Source organism: Trachemys scripta, chromosome 7 (assembly GCF_013100865.1).
Source record: "Trachemys scripta elegans isolate TJP31775 chromosome 7, CAS_Tse_1.0, whole genome shotgun sequence".
NCBI classification, from domain to species: domain Eukaryota; kingdom Metazoa; phylum Chordata; order Testudines; family Emydidae; genus Trachemys; species Trachemys scripta.
In genome coordinates this window covers 45,718,546-45,744,486 of record NC_048304.1, presented here as the reverse complement: position 1 = coordinate 45,744,486, position 25,941 = coordinate 45,718,546, and the positions used below count along the sequence as shown (strand labels likewise).

The window sequence follows — 25,941 nt, the reverse complement described above, 5'->3', positions numbered from 1 at the left end:
GTGAAGCAATACATTTTAGATTTAAAAATCTGAGTCCCCCCCCACACCAGTCTTTCTCCACCAACACACTTTATTCTACTGTTAGTGTTTTAAGAAGTTTCTTTTCCAGATCTACCCATCCTTTTCACATTTAAATAATTTTCGGTTTCCAGAGAGCTCAGTTTTAGCAGGTGTTTCAGTAGCTAAGCAATAAGAAATGTCTCCCGAGAACCGTTTTCCAAGCTTCTCAAAGCGGTAAGCAAGGAAATTTCAGGAGAGCAATTATAGTCCAAATAACCATCCCATTTAATTGCAAGGACCTGAATAAAACTGATGCAACAAAAAAAAGGAGGGACCATCTATAATTCCTGTTAATGAATAAAGTGATCAGAAATGGTTGTGAAACAAAAATCATTTGTAATTAACTTCAATACATTGGAATTCAGCACAAGTCAATTCTATAATAAAACCATGCAACTTCCACTTTTTGGATTCTTTATGCTCCACACAGTCCATGATTGGCAGTTACTTTATGGAGTTCAATTGTATGGCCCAATGTAATAATGAAAAATAATACCCCATCCACTTGACAGACAATACTAACAAAGCTTTGCTTCATTCCAGACTTAGTAGGGGCAGGAGGGGACAGGGCAGAGGTACCTATACCATCTTTGAGTTCCACCGCTCCTTTGGTCAGCTAGGGGATACATTGGCTCATGCTGACACTTACAGCTGTTTCAGGGCTACTCTCTCTGCCTGACCGACTATAGTTCCAAGGTGCCATTCCAGCAGCCAGGGATTGCTGGAATGCAGTAGCACTCCCACCTTGTTTGTCTCTACCCCTAAAACACAGGATATGGTGAGGGGAATGCCATCAATGGTGCCTGGAGATTCCCTCATGCCAGGGGAATCCATAGTTGGATAACTAAGTTGGCTTTATGGCCCATTTACCCTACTGGAGCATGTAAAGGGTACCACAGCAGAGCCAACTATCTGAAAATATGAGGTATCAAGAGTAAAAACAAGGGGAAAAACCAACAAAGAAATTAAAAATCTCTCCTGCTAGGTAGCAAAAGATTGTAAAGACAAGCAGGATGGCACTGGGCAAGGACGCTGGCATCTGGATTGGGACCCCAAGGAATGTCTCAGCCAGACATAAGACAGACTCACAGAAGGAAACTTCACCAAAGAACAATAGTGCTTCATAATACAACTGCCCCATAATCTTCCTCCATTGATATGTTTAGAGTATACTTTTGGATTTGGAAATGGTTAGTACAGTTAGATTCCAAACTCTTGAGGAATGCTGAGTGCACGAATGCAAGGTGGGCATGTAATTTCTTGAATGGATCTAAAAGTTCTCTGCATCTGGAAGTTACTGGGCAGGCTTGGAAATAAGGTTAGATTTATCCATACAGAACATTTCTGCTGGAGAGGAGCTTATAACATCACTTGCCATGATAGGGATGTACCCACATGTGTGCAGGGGTCTTTTTCTATTAGCAAGGTGTGCATGTACAGAGCATTGCACATAGTTAATTAGGATTTTGCCTGATGAGGTTCCTCAGGACTCAGGGTACTATTTCTTGGGCGGGGGGGGGGGGGGGGAGTGGTTTAAGAAGATCCCTAGCTCCTTCAAGGAAGCCAGTATTCCGGTGGCTATTACATCTCCATCCATTTTCTAAATTCTCAATCTTGTTCCTCAAGACAGATGCCATTTAAAGAAATTATAACTATGCCACATAAGGATGCCCATAGAACCCATTGTGACAAAGTTCCTCCTCTACCTTGGTAGGTCCTGCACTTATTGGCGGATTTGCTTGCTTCACAGATTCACCCTGTGGGTCAGGAAACAGTCCAGAGACCTTCCCCTCTGGTAGAAGCTATAGTCCAGGTCAATTCCTCCTGTATTTGATCAGGAGTTGGGAGGTATGGGGGGAACCCGGGCCCGCCCTCTACTCCGGGTTCCAGCCCAGGGCCCTGTGAACTGCAGCTGTTTAGAGTACCTCCTGGTACAGTTGCACAACACCTACAACTCCCTGGGCTACTTCCCCATGGCCTCCTCCCAACACCTTTTTTGTCCTCATGACTGGACCTTCCTCCTGATATCTGATAATGCTTGTACTTCTCCATCCTCCAGCAGTACGCCTACTCACTCTCAGCTTCTTGCATACTCTTGCTCCCAGTTCCCCTCACACACTTTCTCTCCTCTGGCTCCCCCTAGGTTGACTGGAGTAAGCCCTTTTATAGCATCAGAGGGGCCTTAATTAGAGTCAGCTGCTTAACTGCCTCACCTGACTCTTAGCAGGTTAATTGGAGTCAGGTGGTCTATTGGCCTGGAGCAGCCCCTGCTCTTGTCACTCAGGGAACAGAAAACTACTTATCCAGTGGCCAGTATATCTCCCTTCTGCTACTCTGTTGTTCCCAACTGGTCTTGGTCTATCACACCATGTTAACCTCCACTTGCTTGAGTTTTGAACCTTGACTTCCAAATTCCTTGCTTAATTGTTCACAGCTATGGATACATTTAGATCCTAGGGGGGAGCATTCTCAGGATGACCAAGCCAGTCAGCTGTAGTTGTGCAGCTCTAGGCATTTGCATTAAAACAGGATAAATAAAGCATATCTGGGGTACAGCACAGAACTCATGACACTAGACATTTTTCAATTCTCACTCCCTTTTCATCATGACACATTTCCACCTCCCCCACCTCATATTAACTTTTCTTAATAGCCCACTGTATAAGACAATCTCATTATTAAGGCTGCATTTCATTCACAGAAAGTGAATTTCTTTCTAATGAAAAACACATTTCATCAATTTATTTAATAGCTGAAATTGACCTTACAGTTTCAACTGGAATGTTTCAGTACATTTGCTCCTTTGCCTAAGCACTATCCCCCAGGGCTTTTTACCTACAGGCACATCTTCCTACTAGATTTTCCCACTGACCTCCTTCCCTGGGGACTCTAGCAGCTTCTGCCAGGGACATCTCAGCTTCTTATAATCCCTATTTCAGGGCTTTCCACAGAAGCTTGACCTGATCCCTGTAGCCTCCCTAGAGAGGGGAAACTCCCCTTGTACCTCTCTCCTAGATCTCCTTCCTCTGACTGAGTTTTCCTCTTTCTGCATGTAGTTTTCCCTGTATCTGTATGTAGTCCTCCCTGACCCTTTCACAGCTGGGGTCACTAATGGTAATTAAGACATTAGAGCAGGATCAGCTGGGGGTTAACTGGTAGGTCATGGGCAAGGTTGAGCCTGATTCTCCTTAACAGGACAGATACCCTGTGATGGTTCTTCTTCCAGCAGCTTAAACAAGGAGCCTGCCCAGCAGACCAGACCACTAAAAATAGCAAGCTGAAGAGAGATAGAACAAGAGTTTAGGAGAAAGCAAACCCTTGTTCTGATCAGAGGAAAAAAGTATGGGTTTTTTTGAGGGAGTTAGATCCATTTTCTCAGTGCATAATTATTCTTTTCCTCTCTCTCTTCACCCCACTTTGGTTTATAGGGAGTCTGAAAGAGCAGTAATGAATGAACAGGGGTTGGTAGGTAGGGGAGGTGTCTGTGATGTCAGTGGTAGCAAGTTCATAGAGATTTTAGCAAAAAGGGGGCAGGAGTTGACCTGGATCTTGACATGAATGGGGAATTCACGGAGTTAGGGAATGGTGTGTGTATGTGGGGGAGTGATGGGGCAATGCTTCCTTCCACCTGTGAAAAAATACAGGGGGTATGCAGCATATGATGGTGGCTGGGAAACCAGGACACAGGGAGGCTTTACATGATGAAATTGCAATAGCCAAAGTGCAAGGAGACAAAGGCATGGGAAGGAAGATGCAGAGGCAAAAATGAAACAAACCTATATTACAGGGAAGGGAGGCAGATTGCAGGTCTGAGTCTGGAAGAAAAGTAGAAGGGGTGATGTACAGTTTGAGAATGAACTTCTCAGTTCAAGAATTAATTCTTCCCCCAGTGGAGACAGGAAAATGTCCTTGGGATAGTTTAATTGTGGGTGTGAGAGCGGCACCCCCTAACAGATGTTTCAAAACATTGCAAAAAATGTTTTCACAAATGTACCTCCAAGACCACCAACTCCCCATCCCACCAAATACCCCTCTTCTCAAAAAGCCTCACAATCAGAATTTAGTCATGTACTGGCCAAAAAACCCCAAGTTAATTGAAATGAGAACAGGAAATTAGATCAAACTGAGTATGTAGCACCCTACTTGTCCCCAAGTTGAGGCAAGTGAGGAGCTGCAATATAAATGGGCTTCCAAACCCCAGCTAATGAAGAGTTAAGACATGCAGTCCCAAGACTGCATGCTTTTGTTTTCTCAATTAGAAGACACCGCAGTAGAACAATGGCTTACAATTAAAATTGGTTTTGAAATGTAGTGTGTCAGAAAAGGTTCATCACAATGTACATTTGATCAAAAACAAGGAGGTAGTCAGATGTGTAATACAGGCAGAGAAAAGCTGATGGAGGGAATTACTGTATCTGTGTGTGAGAGAGTGCGCGCATAGAAATTAGAAATTAATGGAGATATCCCATCTCCTAGAACTGGAAGGGACCTTGAAAGGTCATTGAGTCCAGCCCCCTGCCTTCACTAGCAGGACCAAGTACTGATTTTGCCCCAGATCCCCAAGTAGCCCCCTCAAGGATTGAACTCACAACCCTGGGTTTAGCGGGCCAATGCTCAAACCACTGAGCTATCCCTTCCCCCCCCCCTCTAGAGGGAGAGAGATGGACTGGAGACATGCACAAGGGAAGCGGCAGCCCATAAGCAATCATTAAAAGAAATGGGCAGGGAATTGTGCATACAGATCTTATTCAGCTTCTGCCTAAAAGATTTTTTCCCCCCTTTTTAATCTATGTTTTCTTTGCAGCCTGTCCTATTGGCCATTCACTTCTTTCTCTTCCTGGCTGTGTCACCTCATCAATGTGACTGATGAATATGCAAATGAATCAGTTTTATAATAGTCTATCCTCTTTAAAAACAGGCGATAAATTTGGACTCCCAAGCAGTATGTTCCAAAGAAGCTATTATACCAAGTGGGAGGACTGCATGGGAGTCGGGGTAGGGTTCATGGAGGTAAGATCCAAGTACCATAGCTAATAATCGGAGCACTTTATGATGTGTGAGAGTGTTGTGATGGATATTTTGTATAACTGAGCTAAAGACCACAAGGAAAAGATCTCCTATGAAACATGAGAATCCATAGAATACAGAGCACCATTCATGCCTTGTCTTGCAAACCTCTTCCATGGCAGAGTAACCTACATTAAGGTAGGCACCAAAAAAAAAATCACTGAGCTTCAAACAGTTGCAACATTTCAGTATCATTACAAAAATCTTTAGGGTGTGGATGCTATCCACTAAAAGCAATTTTGTTTTACTTTGTTCGATGTTCTATGTTCCCATCCTTGCTTCTTACTGATGTTGAGACTCTTAATACTCACCACTTTTTAATGCTGTAACAAGTGCAATGATGCCGAAGGACCAGCAGGTAGCTCCACATCCACAAAAAAACCTTTGAAATTAAAAGCCTTCATTTTCCAAGGCTTTGTCTAATCTACATCTTTTGCCATGTAGTGGAGGGGGGGGGGGGGCGGGAAGGGTTACAACATAATTATCCCCAGATTTAGTTACAAAACACTTGCATATTTCAGTGAGGATGGCACATTAACCACATGCTCAAACTCTGCTGAAATCTTTGATGTATCCAAGGCTTTGGTGTGGCTCAGTAACAAGGTTAAAATAAAGCTTGTTTATATTGTAAATGGAACCAGATTGTGTAACAACCATGTTGTAGCCAGTTTCCCCTACATGGCTGAAGTTGTAGCACATTTGGGCTTGAAGGGTTGACATATATTACATGGCATTTACCTCACATGTTCCTCTGTCCCTCATTAAAAGATGTTAAGCAGAAATATTCCCTCATGCCCCCTCTCCCCATTTTCACACTGTACTTTGGAGATCTTCCTGGGGCTGCCCCTTGTGGTTTGACTTAGTCCATTCCTAGATGTCACGGTACAACAGAATGTGATGGCATTCGTCAGAAAAATAATATGTCACAGCTTCCACGGTCCAGGGACTGGTATTTGAGTACCTGAGGGCCTGACTCACCAATTTGTCACTCCAGTTTTCCAGTGGCGTAACTCCATTGATTTTGAGGAAATTACACTGCTGTAAACTTGGGGTAATGTAGTGATGAATTGGGCCCTTGGTATACTTTGGAGTTCTCCATCAGAAATGACCAATGCTTCAGCACATCCCTTAAAGCAGTGGCTCTCAACCATTCCAGACTACTGTACCCCTTCCTTGAAGGAGTCTGATTTGTCTTGCACACCCTCAAGTTTCACCTCACTTAAAAACTACTTGCTTACAAAATCAGACAAACATACAAAAGTGTCACAGCACACTATTTCTGAAAAATTGCTTATGTTCTCATTTTATACAATTATAAAATCAATTGGAATATAAATATTGTACTTATATTTTAGTGTACAGTATATAGAGCGGTATAAACAAGTCATTGTATGAAATTTTAGTTTGTACTGACTTCGTTAGTGCTTTTTATGTAGCCAGTTATAAAACTAGGCAAATATCTAGATGAGTCGATGTACCCCCAGAAGACCTCTACATACCCGCAGTAGTACATGTACCCCTGGTTGAGAACCACTGCCTTAAAGAGCTCCAGACTGCTTGAACTGACAAGTTAAGAGAAAACCTGAGCCACTGTTTTGCAGGAGACCAACGGCTCAGACTTTTAACCTTTAGATGATGGGAAATCCACTGCAGAGGATGAATAACACTGGGACCACGATGGCTGTCATATTTCTATATAATCAAAAACGGGCAGATTACTAGAAAGACATCCTTTGCACTCCTTGCCCTACTAGCTGGGATATGGGAGAACGAATTCCAACTTGAAGAGGTGTAAAACTCAGATGGCTGGTATGATGTGGTAGCTACCCTCTGAAAACAGATGAACTCTTGGGAGGAAGGATAGATGGTCTTGTGGTAAAGGCACTAAACTGGGACTAAGGAGATCAATTCCTAGCTCTGACACAGACCTCCATCCATGTGACCATGGGCATGTCACTTAATCGCTCTCTGCCTTATTATCCCCATTTTATAGATGGGGAGTAACGTTTCCCTATTATACCAGAGCCTAAAGGATAAATCAATTAATGTGAGATACACTATGGTCATGGGAGTAGCTAGATTGAAAACATGAAATAACCCTTTAGTGCTTGCATTTACAGAGATTTCTGATTTAAAAACAAAGCTTTGAGAGCAAAAAGATGTTCAGATAAGCTGGCCAGCCTTTGAGTGCAGGTGGTATTTTTCCTTTTTAAACTTTTCCTTTCCTGCCAAAATCCTCAAAGATGCCTGTACCTGGTACTGTATCATGAAACCACACAACGTTTCAATGAAAACAGGGACTACTGTAGGAAGAAATGCTGGAACATCATGATTTATTAAAATAATTTTGTAAAATCCTAAGATTACACAAAGAAAAGTGGATGGTTTGTAGGGAGAGCCAGTGCTTCCTACATGGGACCAGAGCCCATCTGTAAGGTCGAAGCATCAAGCAAATCTTCAGTGGAGAGGTAACAAGTTCAGTGTGGCTTTCAGATAGATTGGAAGATCCAGACTCTGTTTGGCAGGATTGCTTTACTTCCTGTACACTGCTGTCCTCTTGTCTGACCCTTTCAGCCCCTCATTTCCCTTGTTACAATGTGTTTATTTGCACCAATGGAAGCACTTAATTTCACATAAACAGCTCTCAACATTCTTGCTGATGTTTTGTTCGCCTCAAATAAAACCCGTAATGCAGTAAGAGGAAACAATCTGAACATAAAGTAGAAGAACAAATTAACAAACCACAGCCAGAATACCATAAAACAGAAGTTTGAGTTAGGAAAAAAAAGACAATGGGTGCATATCCATGTTGGGACTCTGGATCCAGCAGTATTGCTGACATAGGTTTACACTTTCTAGTGTCAGAATGGGTCAAAATACTCCCCAAGGTTTAAAGTTTGCTTGTTAAAGCACAGCAGGTAAAACCTAACAGAAATAAGCATTTTACATCAGGCATAAGACTTGCATGTACTAGACTGGATGAAGTTAGATAATGGGATTTCCTACAGAGAACAACCCTTTCCATTTCTTTGTGGACTTCAGACACCTCTTTTTAGAGCAGAGGTGTGTATAGTTATCCAGTTGTGTTCATTGAAGGTTCACAGACTCAGCAGGATTAATGACATGTTCTGAGTCCTAATTAAAAACAAACAGCTTTATGTAAAATACTGCCATAGATTTAAAAAACAAAAACAAAAAATGCAAGAGAGGGATATGCCAATAGAACAGACATGGCATCATTGTAATTGTAGAAAATGAACAAACTACTGAATTAGAAAAGTGCTACAAAACCTGAATTTCACATAAGACTAAGGATCTGTGTGAATAAGGAAATGCAAGAAGGAAACTCTTACTCCATCCATTAGCTGCACAGGAAGGTTTTCCTAAACCAAGGACAGTGATTCCCTATTCAGATGATGATGTGCAGCTGTAGGAGTTAAACCTGGAAAACACTCACTGTTCTAACCAATGCTAACATGAGCTGCGATTCAGATGCGCCAGCAACACCAAGAGTTGAGACTGTGCTGCTTGTGTGAAGAGAGCAGTGATGTTTCACTCCATTCCCCTTGCCCGAACTCTTGAACCTCTCCTACCAGAACACTTTGGTCTTCCCCTCCACAAGCTTAAAATCACAGTAGAAGTCAGGCTGTGGTTAAAACCTTTGTGCATCAGTATCCTAAAACTTGATCTCCTGTACCCTCTGCTGCCCCAAAACAGCTAAAGCTGTGTCAAAATTCCACAATTTCTGGTAATGCTAGGTACCCCTGGCAAAATGTAAAAATCATATGACAAGAACAAATCCCCCTTAAAAAGCAAAGCCCAGAAAAAGTTCTAGAATGATGTAGTCTTTAACACTTCCCCCCCTTTGCAGGCCAGGTTCCTCTTTTTCTCAAGGCCAGCCCCTTTGTGGTATAGGGTGAGCTGACCCTGCTCATTTTTATTTGTTCCTTTTAATTTTAACCCTCAAATCCTTAGCCTCCTCTCCTTTAGTCTCATTGGTTGTTACATCCTGGGGCTGCGGAGGAGGTGCCTGCCTGTTTCTGTTTCTTGCGGCGTTTGTTGAGGAGGCGGTTGTTGGATGTTTTCAAGTCTTTGATTTTCACTTGGTCGTAGTCCACTCTCATGGTAGCCAAAGCACTTGTCATCTCTTCCTGAAACCACATTGAACAATTGTGAAAACTCAGACATAGGCAAGACAGCCATTCCATCCTACTGATGAGTGACTGTCTGACAGAATGGAGCCCTGTTGTAGGTTATATTATAATCAATAATAAATTAGACCTTTCTGTTGCCTGGGAGAGACTAAAAGTGTTATCACCTGCTAACAAGGTATGGGAGCAAAAATCTTACTCCTACTCAATGTAGGCTGCCTATGTGAGTGTCAATGAATTTTGCAAACAGAAAATAGTTCAAATTTACAAGAGAATGCACCAGACTAATGGTCAAGTGATCAGAGAACATCCAAGAGGCCTGAACAAAATACATACAATCAAATAGAGACATGGGACTGAAAAATCATAAATGAAACTATCATCTCAATCCCTTTAATGACATTTTATATGTGAGTCTTGGCCTTATCTTAACTCATTTCGCAGACAAAACTCCATCTTAATGTAGTTTAAAAGTTGAGAGAATGTCTGAGTAATTTAGGTTAAAATACATTACAGGGATGTTGCAATTATCCCAAACATTATAAAATGTTTATAATTTTAACCTTAAAAGAAATGAAATATGTTAAGGTATGGAAACAGAGTTAGAGAATCCAAACAACCTTAAGTCTGCCCTATAATGACAATGTAATAACCATACAGTTATGATCAATGAACAACAGTGTTTGGAGTCCCAGATTAGATTTAAATGATTTTTTTTAAAAGACAAATTAGATCTTTTTCACTCTTTTTCCTTATGGTGTCTCAGGGCAGAGTTAAGGTTGTTTGGGTGCCCATAATGTGCATTTCCATACATTAACATGTTTGGATTTCTTTCATTCCAAAGAAAGAAAGGCCTCTCCACCCCTTCTCAAACCCCATTCTGGGAAGAATCCCCAATAACCACAAAACTAATAATTCACGCAGCTGTTCTTTGGCTGACCTTCACTTCATCCCAGTGGTCTTTATCCTCTTGCAGGACCCGTGCAGTATGAAGAGGGGTTGGTGGTACCACCATTGATTTCTAAGGAGAGAAATAAAACCAGAAAGAAGCATTCTGCAAAGCTAGCTGTGTGAAATGATCACTTACTCTCATGAATGTATGTGAGGCAGAAGACCTATCTAAGCTACTTAAATGGCCTCCCATTACCTTAGAATCTGAGTGCCCAACAATCAAATGCATTTATCCTTTTTTCACCCTGTAAGGTAGAGAAGTATTATTATCCCCCTAAAATATCACCAAGGCATAGAGGATGTAAAAGCCACAGTCTGGCATTTCATTTGTTTTTTATTCTTTTCTAGGTTTTTTTTAAAAACCATATATTGTGTATTCTTATTATACTTTGTTTTTAACAACTGTTCATTCATTAAGTATCCCATTCAAAGCAGTTCATTATTTTTCTTCTAGCATTTGTGATAGGGGAAATTTCATTTTGCACATATAGTACTACTGGCTATGATCTCATCAGAACTTAAATGTAGGGAGGGACACAGTAGTACTCCCATAGGAAACCTTTCAGGAAAAGTCAGGTCTGGGTGAATTGGCAAGTGGAAACACAATCAAATGTTTGGAACAGGTGACTGGGAATTCGGTCACTTGAGTTCTATTCCCAGCTCTGCTCAGTATTTGCAGTGTGATGCTGGGCAAATAACCAAGCTTTGTGCCTCAGTTTCCCCATAAGTAAAATGAGAACAATTATGATGACCTCCTTTTGTAAAGCACTTTGAGATCTACTGATGAAAAGTGCTATATATGAGTGAGGGATTATTATTCATCCAAATGTAAAATAGGTACAAAATAACTGACTGGAAAAGGTTGGGAGGCTAAATTAATGGCTGAAAATAATTTAGATACTTGGCTGAAAGGTGCTACAGAAGAGAAATGTATAGTTTTATTATCTTGAGTAAGTACATATTCAATGCCCCCAACAACTGTTTTGCTTGAGATGCTCTTTCATATAAGACTTAAGACTGAGGTCCATGATCTCTTGTCAAGAAAGGTCTTGTAGATCTTTTTGGTAGAGTAGGGTTGTTAGCTCAATTTCCTTGCTAAATTCCAGCTGAGTAATGACATTTTGCCTGTCTACAGCTCACACTGTAAACTCAGTTGGGCACAGAATTCTCCTGCTGTTGCATTCCATACCAAAGCAGACTGCATTTCAGCAAAGGGTGAAGAGATCCCTGTGCATGTTATCATCATTTAATGTTTATATTGTAATAGTGCCTAAAGGCCACCCAGATCAGGGTGCCATAAAATTAAATCCTGCTCTAGCTAATATGGCAAGAGGAAGCCAAAAGCATGGCTGATGCCTTCTCTGGAAAAAGACTCCATGCTGACCGAGGCATGATTTGTCAAGGATAGGCTGGGGAGGTGGGAATGGAAAACTGGCACCATGGAGTGCATTTTAGTTTCTCTGAGCAGGAGCTGAGTGCCTTCACCTGCTGACAGTTACTGCTTGCTGACTGCCACTTCCATACCAACTGACTGGAGGACAACATGCTCCTCCTAAACGACAAACCACATCCTCTTGCACCCGAGATGCATGGGATGCAATGATAGTGCCCTCATCCATGCTTCTAACACAAAATGAGGACACCCAGCTGATTCACAGGGGGCTAATAAGGCTACATTCCTTCATGTTTGTAAAGGGCTTTGAGATCTTCAGATGAAAGGCATCGCAGACTTATCTTCAGCAATGACTACAATAAAATAAGACACTATATGAAGTTATGTTGCTGTTTGTGTCTCTTCCTCCTGGGGTGGGCACAGACAGGGAAGTTCCTCAGAACTGCCATCCCTGGGAGAAAGGATTGTGCATTGTAAGCATTCTGTCTCCTTTGGGTTTGTTTTCATGGGAGTGAGAACCTAGCTCTGTGTTAGGCATGAACGTCGAAAATTTATAACATTCTCAGTGACACCTACAGACCAGAGATCGCATCCTAAAAGCCTCTGTGCTTGATTCATCCTGATAGCACCTTGGAACCCGAGCAGGAATTTGCTTCCTGCTTGAGATAATAAATATTACTTTATGAAATATAGACATCTGCTCAAATACTTGGGAGAAAAAAAAAACAAGTGACAAAGCAAGACTTGAACTAGTGTCCTCAACACCATCATGTATACCAGTCTCTGTTGCTTTCTCATAGGTTACAGTTAAATCCTTCCCCTTTCCCAGGCATTTTCAGATCTATGCCAAGGATGAGAATTCCCTTAGCATGAGGCTCTGAATTCATATCAACTTAGCTAAGCCTGGGACTTCTAATAATAGCTCTTCATAAGTTCTGCAACAATGAAGTACCATGGCTTTTTTTAAAGGGAGGAGGGTGGTGCATGCTACAGTCAGTAGCAACTCTTGGCTGAGAGTAGGTAGGGATGTACTTGGTTCTTGCTCACAAGAACTGTAAAGTGTGTCCTCTGGTACCACAATGAGGAACTGTCTCTTTGCAGACAGGTGTCCTTTTACAGAGAGCACACTGGGTAGAGTCTTTGCTAATTAACAATGAGTAATAACAACAACGCTCTCCCTTCATGTGCCAGGCAGAGCAGCATTTCAGGCTCTGTATGTAAGAATCCATCCCTCTCCTTTGTAAAAATCACGCAGGACTCACGTTAATCCAAGGATGATTCATAAACTGAGAAATCGTCATTCTCTCAGTCGGGTCTGTCTTAAGCAAGTGACGAATCAGCTGCTTGGCTGAAAGACAAGTACCAACATAGCACACTGTATTCTGCTATATCCAGCACAATCTTCAGAACAAGAATTAAGAAGGGTAATTGTATACAGCTCAAGACACCTACCTGTGTCTGCTCTCATGTTGAAAAGCAGAGGAGATGGGAGAGACAGAGAGAGAACATAAGTACATGTACACACAAACACACGCACACAGGAAAGATAGTAGGAAGAGGAGACAAGAGGGTTAGGGATTCTATGAGCCAGTCTACACCCTGAAACTAACCTGTTGCTGACTACAGGTGTCAGAAGTGGGTCCCGTGGACCAGTGTTGAAAACCGTACACCTTGGCTGTTGTCTAACACAGGGTTTTCTGTAGCTCTACATCAACTTAATATCTAAACCTTTAATGACCACGGCATATACCAGACAAAATTGTTCTCAGCTCTGTTGGCGTATCATTCTTTCTGTAATCAGTTTTGTCCCATCCATACTAGCTGTTACACAGTTTTCAGCACTGGTTCAAGGGGATCCATTGCTGAGTTTGGTTTGTAGAGAGGGCTGAATAGGTTCAAATTAGGAGGGAACTACCCTCAATCACATCCATATGAAAACAAGTTTTCCAAATAAATTACCTCTCTCCACCTTTCTCTAGCGTTTTAATAACTGCTGTCCTGGGAGAGGATAGGAACAGAATCCAGGGGAGAATGAGCATTCACCCGGGGACATACAACTGATGCATCGTCCTTCACATTAAATGTGCAGTGGCCCACTCCGCATGAATGTCCATGAGATCCCAAAATGGACAGCTGTACCACATCTCACAATGTGACACAGTGATGATATCTGCTTTTCACTCAATAAGTACACATTAAAGGGTGTTATCACAGTATAACCCACTTCTTTTCTAACAAGCCATTCCATCATTAGAAGTATGATCAGAAGCTGAACTTATTTCCCTGACACATGGTTTGGCAAGTGAGAGTAGGTGGTCTAGGAAACTGGTGTAGTAACAGGGAATCAGAACCTTTCACTTCTAGCACACTGATTTTAATTCATCCAGGTCACCACTCAACAGCTGACTTTGGTCACTAGTTTAGCTGAAATAGATCGTTGACCTCAGCCTAATACAGAGGTCGGCAACCTACGGCACGCGTGCCAAACATGGCACGCGAGCTGATTTTGAGTGGCACGCAGCTCCCTGCCGCGGTCCCGGCCCCCAGCCCCACTCAGCCCCCGCGCCCACTGCTCTCCCCTGCGGGGGCAGGAGGCAGAAGCTTGGTTCCTGCCCCTCCTCCTCTCCTTCCCTGCGCCAATCAGCTGATGGCCCTAGCGAAGGGGAGGGGGAAGAGCGGCAGCGTGCACACAGCTCCGTAGAGAGAGGTAGGGATGGAGCCTGGGGGAAGGGGGTGGAACAGGGCATATATCCCTTCCAGCCCCCTGCCATGAACCGCTCGGAGCACCCCCACGAGCCCAGCACCCCAGCCTTCTGCCCTGCACCCCCCACACCTTCAGCGCTCTGCCCTGAACCCCCCACACCCCAACACACACCCAGCCTTCTGCCTTGCACCCCCGACACCCCCAGCCCTCTGCCTTGAACCCCGCACACACTCAGCCTTCTGCCCTGCACCCCCAACATCCCCAGCCCTCTGCCCTGAACCCCCCCCATCCCAACACACATCCAGTCTTCTGCTCCCCCACACACCTCCAGCCCTGAACCCCCCACACCCCAACACACACCCAGCCTTCTGCCCTGCACCTCCCCAGCCCTCTGCCCTGATCTCTGAACACCCCCCCCATACCCCAGCCTTCTGCCCTGCACCCCCTCCCCCAGCCATCTGCCCTGACTCCTGAAACACTTTCCCCGCCCCCCAGGTCTGGGGTCCCGGCTGCAGCCCTGATCAGCCCGCTGCTGGCCTAAGTGAACAGAACCCCAGGCTGGCAGCGAGCTGAGCAGGCTGATGGCGTAAGATCAGCATTTTAATTTAATTTTAAATGACGCTTCTTAAACATTTTGAAAACCTTGTTTACTTTAAATACAATAGTTTAGTTATATAATATAGACTTATAGAAAGAGACCTTCTAAAAACGTTAAAACTTATTACTGGCACGCGAAACCTTAAATTAGAGTGAATAAATGAAGACTCGGCACAGCACTTCTGAAAGGTTGCCGACCCCTGGCCTAATACCTGGATGATAAGTGTCCACCCACATCACAAAATTTATTTTGAGAAGTTGGCAATATCAATAAGGAGGCCAATGTCTGAGTTCTCCCCTGCAGCTCTCCTTGCACCACACTGTTACCTGTTTTATAGATTAAGGTCTTCAGTTTCCAGGGATGTTTAACACCTCTCACCAGCACTAAGTGCCCTTTAATAAAAGTTTTCTGTTATTTACGTTCCATACTGCTCAGGAAATGCATCAATCCCTAGCCCTTCCCTGTATCATTTTATAAAGTCTTGATTTAAAGGACATCACAAAAGAAAGACTCCTTAGAAACAGTCTGAAATGTAAACACATACCCCTCCACCATCCAGTGTGTATGTGTGAGTAACAGAGACACAGGCTAGTTCAGTTACCTTCTTCTGATACTTCAGACCATTCTGGATTGGGAAACCCATATTGCCCCATCCGAATTCTCCTTTTCATCCCTGGGGAAATGGCTTGTCCGGTGTTGGAGTAAAATGGAGGAAACCCACACAGGCTATAAGAGAGGTGCATTGAATGGTTGTAACGAGGAAATCCCCACATTCCTTTGTCCCATATAAAGTCATACAGCCTATGATTCTTCCAAAGATGGGATGAGTAAAATCCCAGTGACTAGTCCATTATTTAGTGCAATGGTATCTGGGATGGAGGTAGGCAAGGCATATGGGTCGAGAGTCTGCTAATAGCTGGCCTACCCTTGTTTATTTATCTGTCCCCATATCTCATACTTACAGAATATATGTGATGACACCAAGAGACCACATGTCACATGATTTGTCATATTTCTCAGGACCGAGGACTTCCGGGGCTGAGGAAGGGAAAAATCAGAAACAGTTGATTGCCAGATATTTTCCTCACCTCTAAACAGCAAGTAGTAGTATAAAATGACAACAAATATATGTTGCAGGAAAAAATAAACGATTGGGTATCACTGCTATCTTTTCTATTTACAAACTGCTGTGTGATCTCTATGGAGCTCCACATGTATGGGTGTCAATCTGAAAAACTGCACAATTCCTCATTGGCAAATCTCTGCTCAGGAGAAGTCCTGAGCTAAAGTAGCAGAGGGTGCTGCAGCTCAGGACTTTATGGGGATCCAGGATTGGAATAAACAGGAGTGCATATTGCAGAGATTGGAACTGAAGTGCACTGACAGAGCTATGTGGGGAAGTCTTGCACTGCACCTGCCTGGATTGTGGTTGGTTACAGCCAGAATTATTATACTCCATCGCATCTAATTCTTACAAAAGTACAAAAATGAGAAAAAAAGATATCAGGGGCTCGGGAGGTGGGGAAAACTGTTTTTTTCTTAGGGGAAACAAATTGTTTTTAGGTTTGCTTAGCAAGAAAAAGGTTCTCTGAGTATATGAGCAATTCATGCTGGTTTATAGAGGTATGGAATGGGAAAAGTCAGCCTGTGCAAGTGCAAATATATAGGACATTAAAATATGTGGATATGAATTCCTTTAACATGTCAGTGTGCTGATCATACGCATGGTGGGTACAGCCCAATGTTGTTTTCCTAGTGCTGTTTTTCTTTACATGGTTTTTGCCATTATCACTTGAATTTTGCCCAGCCCCCCAGGAAGATACTTACTCCATTAAAAATATCAATAGGCTTTCATATGTATAGCAAAGGGGACCAGCTCTGCCAAAATAGTGAAGGCTTTTTATTATCCCTTCTCTTCCCCAAAGAGGGGTTATGAGCGCAAACTGACTCAGCCATACAAAAGGGAGAGTGACTTTTCATCCTATCTTGAGGAAATCACTGTCCTAAAGATTGCAGTGGCTGTACCCTAGAATCAGTACAAGTACAGTGCAATGAGACATTCAGTACATTGGTACACACTGCTGGATGCAAGTAAGGCAACATTTCAGCCAAGACTAAATTTTGTTCTTGGATTACCAATTTCTCCATTTTCCTACTTTAAAAATGCACCTTTATAGTTGGGGGAAGATCAATTACCCTGTTTTCTCTCACCATGTTTTTATGCTAAGCAAAGTTTTGCAAGAAAACATCCAATGGTTGTGAAGGCTGGGTTCGGATTATGGATTTAATCACATCAACCCACAGTGAAAAAGCCAACATTATTTCTGTATAGCCAAGTTTGCCATTATGTTTTCTCTCTCCTTCCCACGCAGAAGGGCTTGAACTCTGTGTTGGGACTAGGTTAGTGTCCAAGTATGACCTCAATTAAAATTCTGGGTGTCTCCTTTTCATCTCTGTGGGAGAAAAGAGGTGCCCTTCACAGCATGGGGAGCTTTCCCGAGGTCTTCAGACTCACTGGGATGATTATACATGTGGAGGAGGGCCTCCCAGAAGACTCACCCACATAATAAGGAGTGTAACAGGGCGTCTGCAGTGCATTCTGTACAGTGGTCTCTTTGGCAAAACCAAAGTCTGTGAGCTTGAGAACTGCATTCTTTTCTTTGGATGTGTAAAGTAGGTTTTCAGGCTGCAATGGTACCAAGAGAAAAGGTAATTGCAACAACATAGAAGAAGGGTCTCAAAATAAATTCTATTGGGCTATACTCCTAATTCATCCACGGGGCCACCCATTACCGACCATGAACTGCTGCACTCTCTCTCCTCACTTTCCCACCCCAGATTTAGGATCATTCCCCTTCCACAATAGGCAGCATCTTTGCCTAGAGCAGGCATCAAAATCCTTCCCAACCCAATAATCACAAAAAAATGGGCTCAGTCCTTCACCCACTGGAGTCAATGACAAAATTTCCATTGACTTCAATGGGTGCAGGACCATGTTTTCTATGAACTCCTCTTTAGAACATTACACTTTAGGGGATTATTCTTTCTGACCTACATGGCATCTAATCTGATGAAGATATCGGTCCATGCTTTGTGTTTCCATGAGGCATTCAGGCAGTAGGAGCTAAGAACCAGGGTACTGGTAACAGCTCATCTTAAGAACCAGATCCATGAGCAGTGTCTGACACTACTCTATTAAAACCAGCACAAAGATACAGCTTTTCCCTGAAAACTGAACTAATTCTGCCCTTGCAATCTGTGTACTAGCACCTTTGCACAGTGCACTCTGAGAGAAGGGGAGAAAGGTTCTTAAGCACTGAGTCAAAGGGCACTGGGAGTTAAAGTATTAGTAAGTAAGGACTTTATTTAACTTCACTGGGAGGGAGAAGAAAACACTCTGAAATAACAGTTCTGTACACAGATATGCCCTCTTCCACACTGAGGTTATTAAGATGGAAGAAAAATGTTTTGAGGAAGGACTTGAAGGAGGAGTGAATTGAGGGACGGCTAACCAGTTTGTACCATTTCTGCATTAACCTGCTGTGCATGTGGCACATGTTGTGTAGCCAACCAACATCTAGTTCTCATGCTTATGTGCGGCAGTGGCACAAACTCAGCTCTGCCAAAGTACATGGAATTTAGTCCCTTAACTTGTAAATCATCCTCCAAGTCCCTCTTTAAAACACACTCCTTCCATAAGCCCTATAAACCCTAGTCCTCCTTTCAACTAAATGTGAACAGAAATAGATGCTAGAAAACACACACACAAATGAATACGTTGTGGAATGGGAATAGGACAGGTGCTAAACCCCATCACTAAATCACTTGTTCTTTGTTACATCCCATCCCTCATTTGTACATTGAGTATTTAGATTGTTCCCTCTTTGGGGGCATGGGTCTTGTCTTTATTTTTGCTAAGCACACTACAAATACTATGTAAATACAAGTATCAAAGGGGTAGCCATGTTAGTCTGGATCTTTAAAAGCAGCAAAGAGTCCTGTGGCGCCTTATAGACTAACAGACTTATAGGAGCATGAGCTTCGTGGGTGAATACCCACTTCTTCGGATGCATGTAGTGGAAATTTCCAGGGGCGGGTATAAATATGCAGGCAAGAATCAGTGTAGAGATAACGAGGTTAGTTCAATCAGGGAGGATGAGGCCCTCTTCTAGCAGTTGAGGTGTGAACACCAAGGAAGGAGAAACTGCTTTTGTAGTTGGCTAGCCATTCACAGTCTTTGTTTAATCCTGAGCTGATGGTGTCAAATTTGCAGATAAACTGAAGATCAGCAGTTTCTCTTTGAAGTCTGGTCCTGAAGTTTTTTTGCTGCAGGATGGCTACCTTTAAATCTGCTATTGTGTGTCCAGGGAGGTTGAAGTGTTCTCCTACAGGTTTTTGTATATTGCCATTTCTAATATCTGATTTGTGTCCATTTATCCTTTTACGGAGGGACTGTCCAGTTTGGCCGATGTACATAGCAGAGGGGCATTGCTGGCATATGATGGCGTATATTACATTGGTGGACGTGCAGGTGAATGAACCGGTGATGGTGTGGCTGATCTGGTTATGTCCTGTGATGGCGTCGCTGGGGTAGATATGTGGGCAGAGTTGGCATCGAGGTTTGTTGCATGGATTGGTTCCTGAGTTAGAGTTACTATGGTGCGGTGTGTAGTTACTGGTGAGAATATGCTTCAGGTTGGCAGGTTGTCTATGGGCGAAGACTGGCCTGCCACCCAAGGCCTGTGAAAGTGAGGGATTGTTGTCCAGGATGGGTTGTAGATCACTGATGATACATTGGAGAGGTTTTAGCTGGGGACTGTATGTGATGGCCAGTGGAGTTCTTTTGGTTTCTTTCTTGGGCTTGTCTTGCAGTAGGAGGCTTCTGGGTACACATCTGGCTCTGTTGATCTGTTTCCTTATTTCCTCATGCGGTATCGTAGTTTTGAGAATGCTTGGTGAAGATTTTGTAGGTGTTGGTCTCTGTCTGAGGGGTTGAAGCAGATACGGTTGTATCTCAGTGCTTGGCTGTAGACAATGGATCGTGTAGTGTGTCCGGGATGGAAGCTGGAGGCATGAAGGTAGGCATAGCAGTCAGTGGGTTTTCAGTATTATTTGCACCGCGGTGAATGGCAATATACAAAAATCTGTAGGAGAACACTTCAACCTCCCTGGACACACAATAGCAGATTTAAAGGTAGCCATCCTGCAGCAAAAAAACTTCAGGACCAGACTTCAAAGAGAAACTGCTGAGCTTTAATTCATCTGCAAATTTGACACCATCAGCTCAGGATTAAACAAAGACTGTGAATGGCTAGCCAACTACAAAGCAGTTTCTCCTCCCTTGGTGTTCACACCTCAACTGCTAGAAGAGGGCCTCATCCTCCCTGATTGAACTAACCTCGTTATCTCTACACTGATTCTTGCCTGCATATTTATACCCGCCCCTGGAAATTTCCACTACATGCATCCAAAGAAGTGGGTATTTACCCACGAAAGCTCATGCTCCTATACGTCTGTTAGTCTATAAGGTGCCACAGGACTCTTTGCTGCTATGTAAACACAGTAATTTAATAGCAAAAGCCTGCCAAATCTCCCCCACTAAATAGGCTGGCAAATATTAGCTAGTACCTTAAATCAGTTCTGCATGGTAGTGTTAAATGAGCTCTCCCTACTCCTCCTGATTCTGAACTCTGCAATAACATTAAGAATATTTGAAAAGTTGCATTTACATCTTGACTGCCTCAGAGCTGAGTTTGCAAGAGCCGTAAGCAGTGCCACTGCCATAACAAATGGGTGCCAATCATAAAACACATCCTACATATAAAGTGGGCTAGCACAGAAATGGTACAAGTGTGTCAAATGTCTATTTCAGGACAGGCTGTATCTCCTCTGCTGAATGGGACTGAGGCATTATCAATGATGCTGAGGAACACTAAATAGCCAGGGGTATAGTTCTACATGGCTTTATGGAGAGGATGGCTGAGTGCACCAACACCTGTCTTGCAAGTGTGTATACCAGGGGTCGGCAACCTTTCAGAAGTGGGGTGCCGAGTCTTCATTTATTCACTCTGATTTAAGGTTTCACGTGCCAGTAATACATGTTAACGTTTTTAGAAGGTCTCTTTCTATAAGTCTATAATATATACCTAAACTATTGTTGTATGTAAAGTAAATAAGGTTTTTTAAAAGTTTAAGAAGCTTCATTTAAAATTAAATTAAAATGCAGAGCCCCCCGGACCGGTGGCCAGGACCCGGGCAGTGTGAGTGCCACTGAAAATCAGCTCGCGTGCCGCCTTTGGCACGTGTGCCATAGGATGCCTACCCCTGGTGTATACTGTATGCAGGCCAGGCATTCTTGCTTCTCTGGAATAGCCTGAGGTTCTTACCACTGTTCTAAATCAGGGTCTGAAATCCAGATCTGCTTTCCGGAATGATTCTCTTCAGTATTGTGCCACAAATAATTACCAGGTACTAGCGCCTTCCAACATCATCCCCTTTTTCATTAGGTATTTTAAAACACTCTTGAAGAAAGAGAGCCAACTTAAGAAATATTCAGACAGGACTGCACTTTTTTTTTAACCTGCTGTTGTTACAACACCTCAGATTGCTAATGAAAAGTGATTAGATTAAAAAAATCATAGAATCATAGTAATGTAGGACTGGAAGGGACCTATGTTAGCAACAAGAAGAAAGTCAAGGAAAGTGTGGGCTCCTTACTGAATGAGGGAGGCAACCTAGTGACAGAGGATGTGGAAAAAGCTAATGTAATGTACTCAATGCTTTTTTTGCCTCTGTCTTCACGAACAAGGTTAGCTCCCAGACTACTGCACTGGGCAGCACAGCATGGGGAGGAGGTGACCAGCCCTCTGTGGAGAAAGAAGTGGTTCAGGACTATTTAGAAAAGCTGGACGAGCACAAGTCCATGGGGCCGGATGCGCTGCATCCGAGGGTGCTAAAGGAGTTGGCGGATGTGATTGCAGAGCCATTGGCCATTATCTTTGAAAACTCATGGTGATCAGGGGAGGTCCCAGATGACTGGAAAAAGACTAACGTAGTGCCCATCTTTAAAAAAGGGAAGGAGGAGGATCCGGGAACTACAGGACAGTCAGCCTCACCTCAGTCCCTGGAAAAATCATGGAGCAGGTCCTCAAGGAATCAATTCTGAAGCACTTAGAGGAGAGGAAAATGATCAGGAACAGTAAGCATGGATTCACCAAAGGCAAGTCATGCCTGACTAACCTAATTGCCTTCTATGACAAGATAACTGGCTCTGTAGATGAGGGGAAAGCAGTGGATGTGTTATTCCTTGACTTCAGCAAAGCTTTTGATATGGTCTCCCACAGTATTCTTGCCAGCAAGTTAAAGAAGTATGGGCTGGATGAATGGACTATAAGGTGGATAGAAAGCTGGCTAGATCGTCGGGCTCAATGGGTAGTGATCAATGGCTCCATGTCTAGTTGGCAGCTGGTATCAAGCAGAGTGCCCCAAGGGTTGGTCCTGGGGCCGTTTTTTTTCAATATTTTCATTAATGATCTGGAGAACGGCATGGACTGCACCCTCAGCAAGTTTGCAGATGACACTAAACTGGGAGGAGTGGTAGATACGCTGGAGGGTAGGGATAGCATAAAGAGGGACCTAGACAAATTAGAGGATTGGGCCAAAAGAAATCTGATGAGGTTCAGCAAGGACAAGTGCAGAGTCCTGCACTTAGGATGGAAGAATCCCATGCACTGCTATATACTAGGGACCGAATGGCTAGGCAGCAGTTCTGCAGAAAAGGACCTAGGGGTTACAGTGGACGAGAAGCTGGATATGATTCGACAGTGTGCCCTTGTTGCCAAGAAGGCTAACAGCATTTTCGGTTGTATAAGTAGGGGCATTGCCAGCAGATCGAGGGATGTGATCATTCCCCTCTATTTGACATTGGTGAGGCCTCATCTGGAGTACTGTGTCCAGTTTTGGGCCCCACACTACAAGAAGGATGTGGAAAACTTGGAAAGAGTCCAGCAGGGGGCACAAAAAATGATTAGGGGGCTGGAGCCACATGACTTATGACGAGAGGCTGAGGGAACTGGGATTGTTTAGTCTGCAGAAGAGAAGAATGAGGGGGGGTTTGATAGCTGCTTTCAACTACCTGAAAGGGGGTTCCAAAGAGGATGGATCTAGACTGTTCTCCGTGGTAGCAGATGACAGAACAAGGAGTAATGGTCTCAAGTTGCAGGTTTAGGTTGAATATTAGGAAAAACTTTTTCACTAGGAGGGTGGTGAAGCACTGGAATGGATTACCTGGGGAGGTGGTGGAATCTCCTTCCTTAGAGGTTTTTAAGGTTAGGCTTGACAAAGCCCTGTCTGGGATGATTTAATTGGGGATTGGTCCTGCTTTGAGCAGCGGGTAGGGCTAGATAACCTCCCAAGGTCCCTTCCAACCCTGATATTCTATGATTCTATGATTCTTGAGAGGTCATCTAGTCCAGCCCCCACACCCTGAAGCAGGACCAAGCATAACATCCTAGACCATCTCTGACAGTTGTTTGTCTTACCTGTTCTCAAAAACCTCCAGTGACAGGGATTCCACAGCCTCCCTTGGGAACCCGTCCCAATACTCAACCATCCTTATAGATAGAACTTTTTTCCTAATATCTAACCTAAATCTCCCTTACTGAAGATTAAGTCCAATACTTCTTGGCCTACCTTCGGTGGACATAAAGAACTATTGATCACTGTCCTTTATATAACATTCCTTAACATGTCTGAAGATCTATCAGGTTCCCCTGTCTTGTCTTCTTTTCTCAGGACAAAACATACCCAGTTATTTTAACATTTCCTCATAGGTTAGTTTTTTAAACCTTTTAACATTTTTGTTGCTCTCCTCTAGATTCTCTCCAATTTGTCTACATCTTTCCTAAAGTGTGGTGCCCAAAACTGGATACAATATTCAGCTGGAGTGTCACCTCTGCTGAATAGAACAGGACAATCATATCCCTTGTCTTACACATAATACTCCTGTCAATACACCCCAGAATGATATTAGCCTTTTTTTTATAATTGCATCATATTGATGACTCATATTCAATTTGTAATCCACTGTAACCCCAGATCTTTTTCAGCTGTACTGTGTCTAGCAGTTTTTCCCCATTTTGTAGTTGCACATTTGATTTTTCCTTCCTAAGTTTAGTACTTTGTCTGAAATCAACAAGATGAAATTCAATAAAAGGCCAATTCTCCAATTTGTCAAGGTCATTTTGAATTCTAATCCTGTCCTCAAAAGTGCTTGCAACCCTCCCAGTTTGGTAGCAGCTGTAAATTTTTTGAGTACGACCTTTCAACCAGTTGTGCACCCACTTTATAGTGTGGGCCACATTTTCCTAGTTTGCTTATAAGAATGTTATGTGGGTCTGTGTCAAAAGCCTTATTAAAATCAAGATGTATAACATCTACTGCTTTCCCCTGTCTCGTAGGTCAGTAACCCTGTCAAAGAAGGAAATTAGGTTGGCTTGGAATGATTTGTTCTTCACAAATCTATATTTGCTACTATTTAGCACCTTATTATTCTCTAGTTGCTTCTAAACTGATTGTTTACTAATTTGTTCCGGTATCTTTCCAGGTATCAAAGTTAAGCTGACTGGTTATAATTTCCCAGCTCCTCTTTGTTCCCCTTTTTAAAGATTTGCCCTTCTCCAGTCCTCTGAGAACTCATGGAGGACTGGTGAGGTCCCAAAGATAATTGCTAATGGTTCTCAGATTGCTTCAGCAAGTTCATTAAGTACCTTAGGGTGAATTTCATCAGGCTCTGCCAACTTGAATACATCTTAAATATCTAAATATTCTTTAACCTATTTTTTTCCTATTCTGGCTTGTGTTCCTTCCCCCTTGTTGTTAATATTAATTGTGTTAAGCATCTGGTCACAATGAAACCTTTTTTTTAGTGACGACTAAAACAAAACAAAACACCCCAATTTTCTTGATGTCTTCCATCATTAGCTTTCTTTTCCCACTAAGTAGCATACCTATGCTTTCCTTCATCTTTTTCTTGCTCCTAATGTGTTTATAAAACCTCTTATTGTCTTTTATAGTCCTTGCTTGATGTAACTAATTTTGTACCTTAGCCTTTTTGATTTTGTCCCTACACATTTGCACTGTTCTTTTGTATTCATCCTTAGCAATTTGTCCATGTTTCCCTGTAGGATTCCTTTTTGATTTTCGGGTCATTAAAGCAGCAATACTGATTTCTTGCTAGTCCTACTATCTCTTCTTCGCAACAGGATAGTTTATCATTGTGCCTTTAATATTATCACTGAGAAATTGCCAGCTTTTCTGAATTCTTTTTTCTTTAGATTTTCTTCCCTTGGGACCTTACCTACTAGTTCTGAGTTTTCTGAAGTCTGCTTTTTTAAACCCCATTATCCTTATTCCGCTGCTCTCATTCCTTCCTTTCCTTAGAATCGTGAAATCGGTCATTTCATGATCAACCCAAGTTGCCTTCCTCCTTTGCAACCAATACCTCCCTGTTAGTCAGGATCAAGTCTAATATTAATTTCTCTTCCTCCTCCCCAGTTTGTTTATTTTGTGTGGAATTGGTTTCATACTTTCCTCGACATAGGCAGTTTCTCCTTTTACTGTGGTCTTTTTGAAAACATAAAATAGGAAAATATGATTCTGAACCCACAAAAACTGACAAGGCGACTTCAGGTGTGGGTGCAGTATCTGAAACAACTTAATACATTTTTTAAAATTAACTTGACTTCAAGTTGAATGTCTCTTTAATACCAGTTATGACTACCTAGATCTTTTTGTGTTGCATATGTAACTGAAAACCATTGGCCTTGGTATGGGTGGGTATTCAGACCCTGAACTGATTGGGCATGACAGATCCTCCCAACACTGGCATGAAACAGGTACACTTTGGCCACTTTACTGCAGGGGTGCTGGAACAATTTGTACAGTGGGGGTGCTGAGAGCCATTGAACGAAAATGTAAACCCTGTATATAATCGAAACCACTTCAAGCCAGGGGGTGC

The 25,941-nt window shown here is 42.8% G+C and overlaps 1 protein-coding gene across 2 annotated transcripts in view; it reads right to left on the bottom strand.

Annotated features, from left to right (window-relative positions):
• Window positions 1–7,443: 7,443 nt before the first annotated feature.
• The window catches only part of MAPKAPK3 (MAPK activated protein kinase 3), a 76,820-nt gene continuing 58,322 nt past the window's right edge, over window positions 7,444–25,941 (bottom strand). The window contains exons 6-12 of one of the 2 annotated variants that reach the window (XM_034777253.1): window positions 17,484–17,610; window positions 15,887–15,962; window positions 15,526–15,650; window positions 13,075–13,080; window positions 12,885–12,970; window positions 10,219–10,299; window positions 7,444–9,278 (exon numbers count right to left, since the gene is read on the bottom strand). In XM_034777253.1, coding sequence (XP_034633144.1) covers window positions 9,120–9,278; window positions 10,219–10,299; window positions 12,885–12,970; window positions 13,075–13,080; window positions 15,526–15,650; window positions 15,887–15,962; window positions 17,484–17,610 — 660 coding nt within the window. In that variant the 3' untranslated portion in view covers window positions 7,444–9,119. The remainder of the gene's footprint in view (window positions 9,279–10,218; window positions 10,300–12,884; window positions 12,971–13,074; window positions 13,081–15,525; window positions 15,651–15,886; window positions 15,963–17,483; window positions 17,611–25,941) is intronic. The other variant, XM_034777255.1, reaches the window with a different exon arrangement.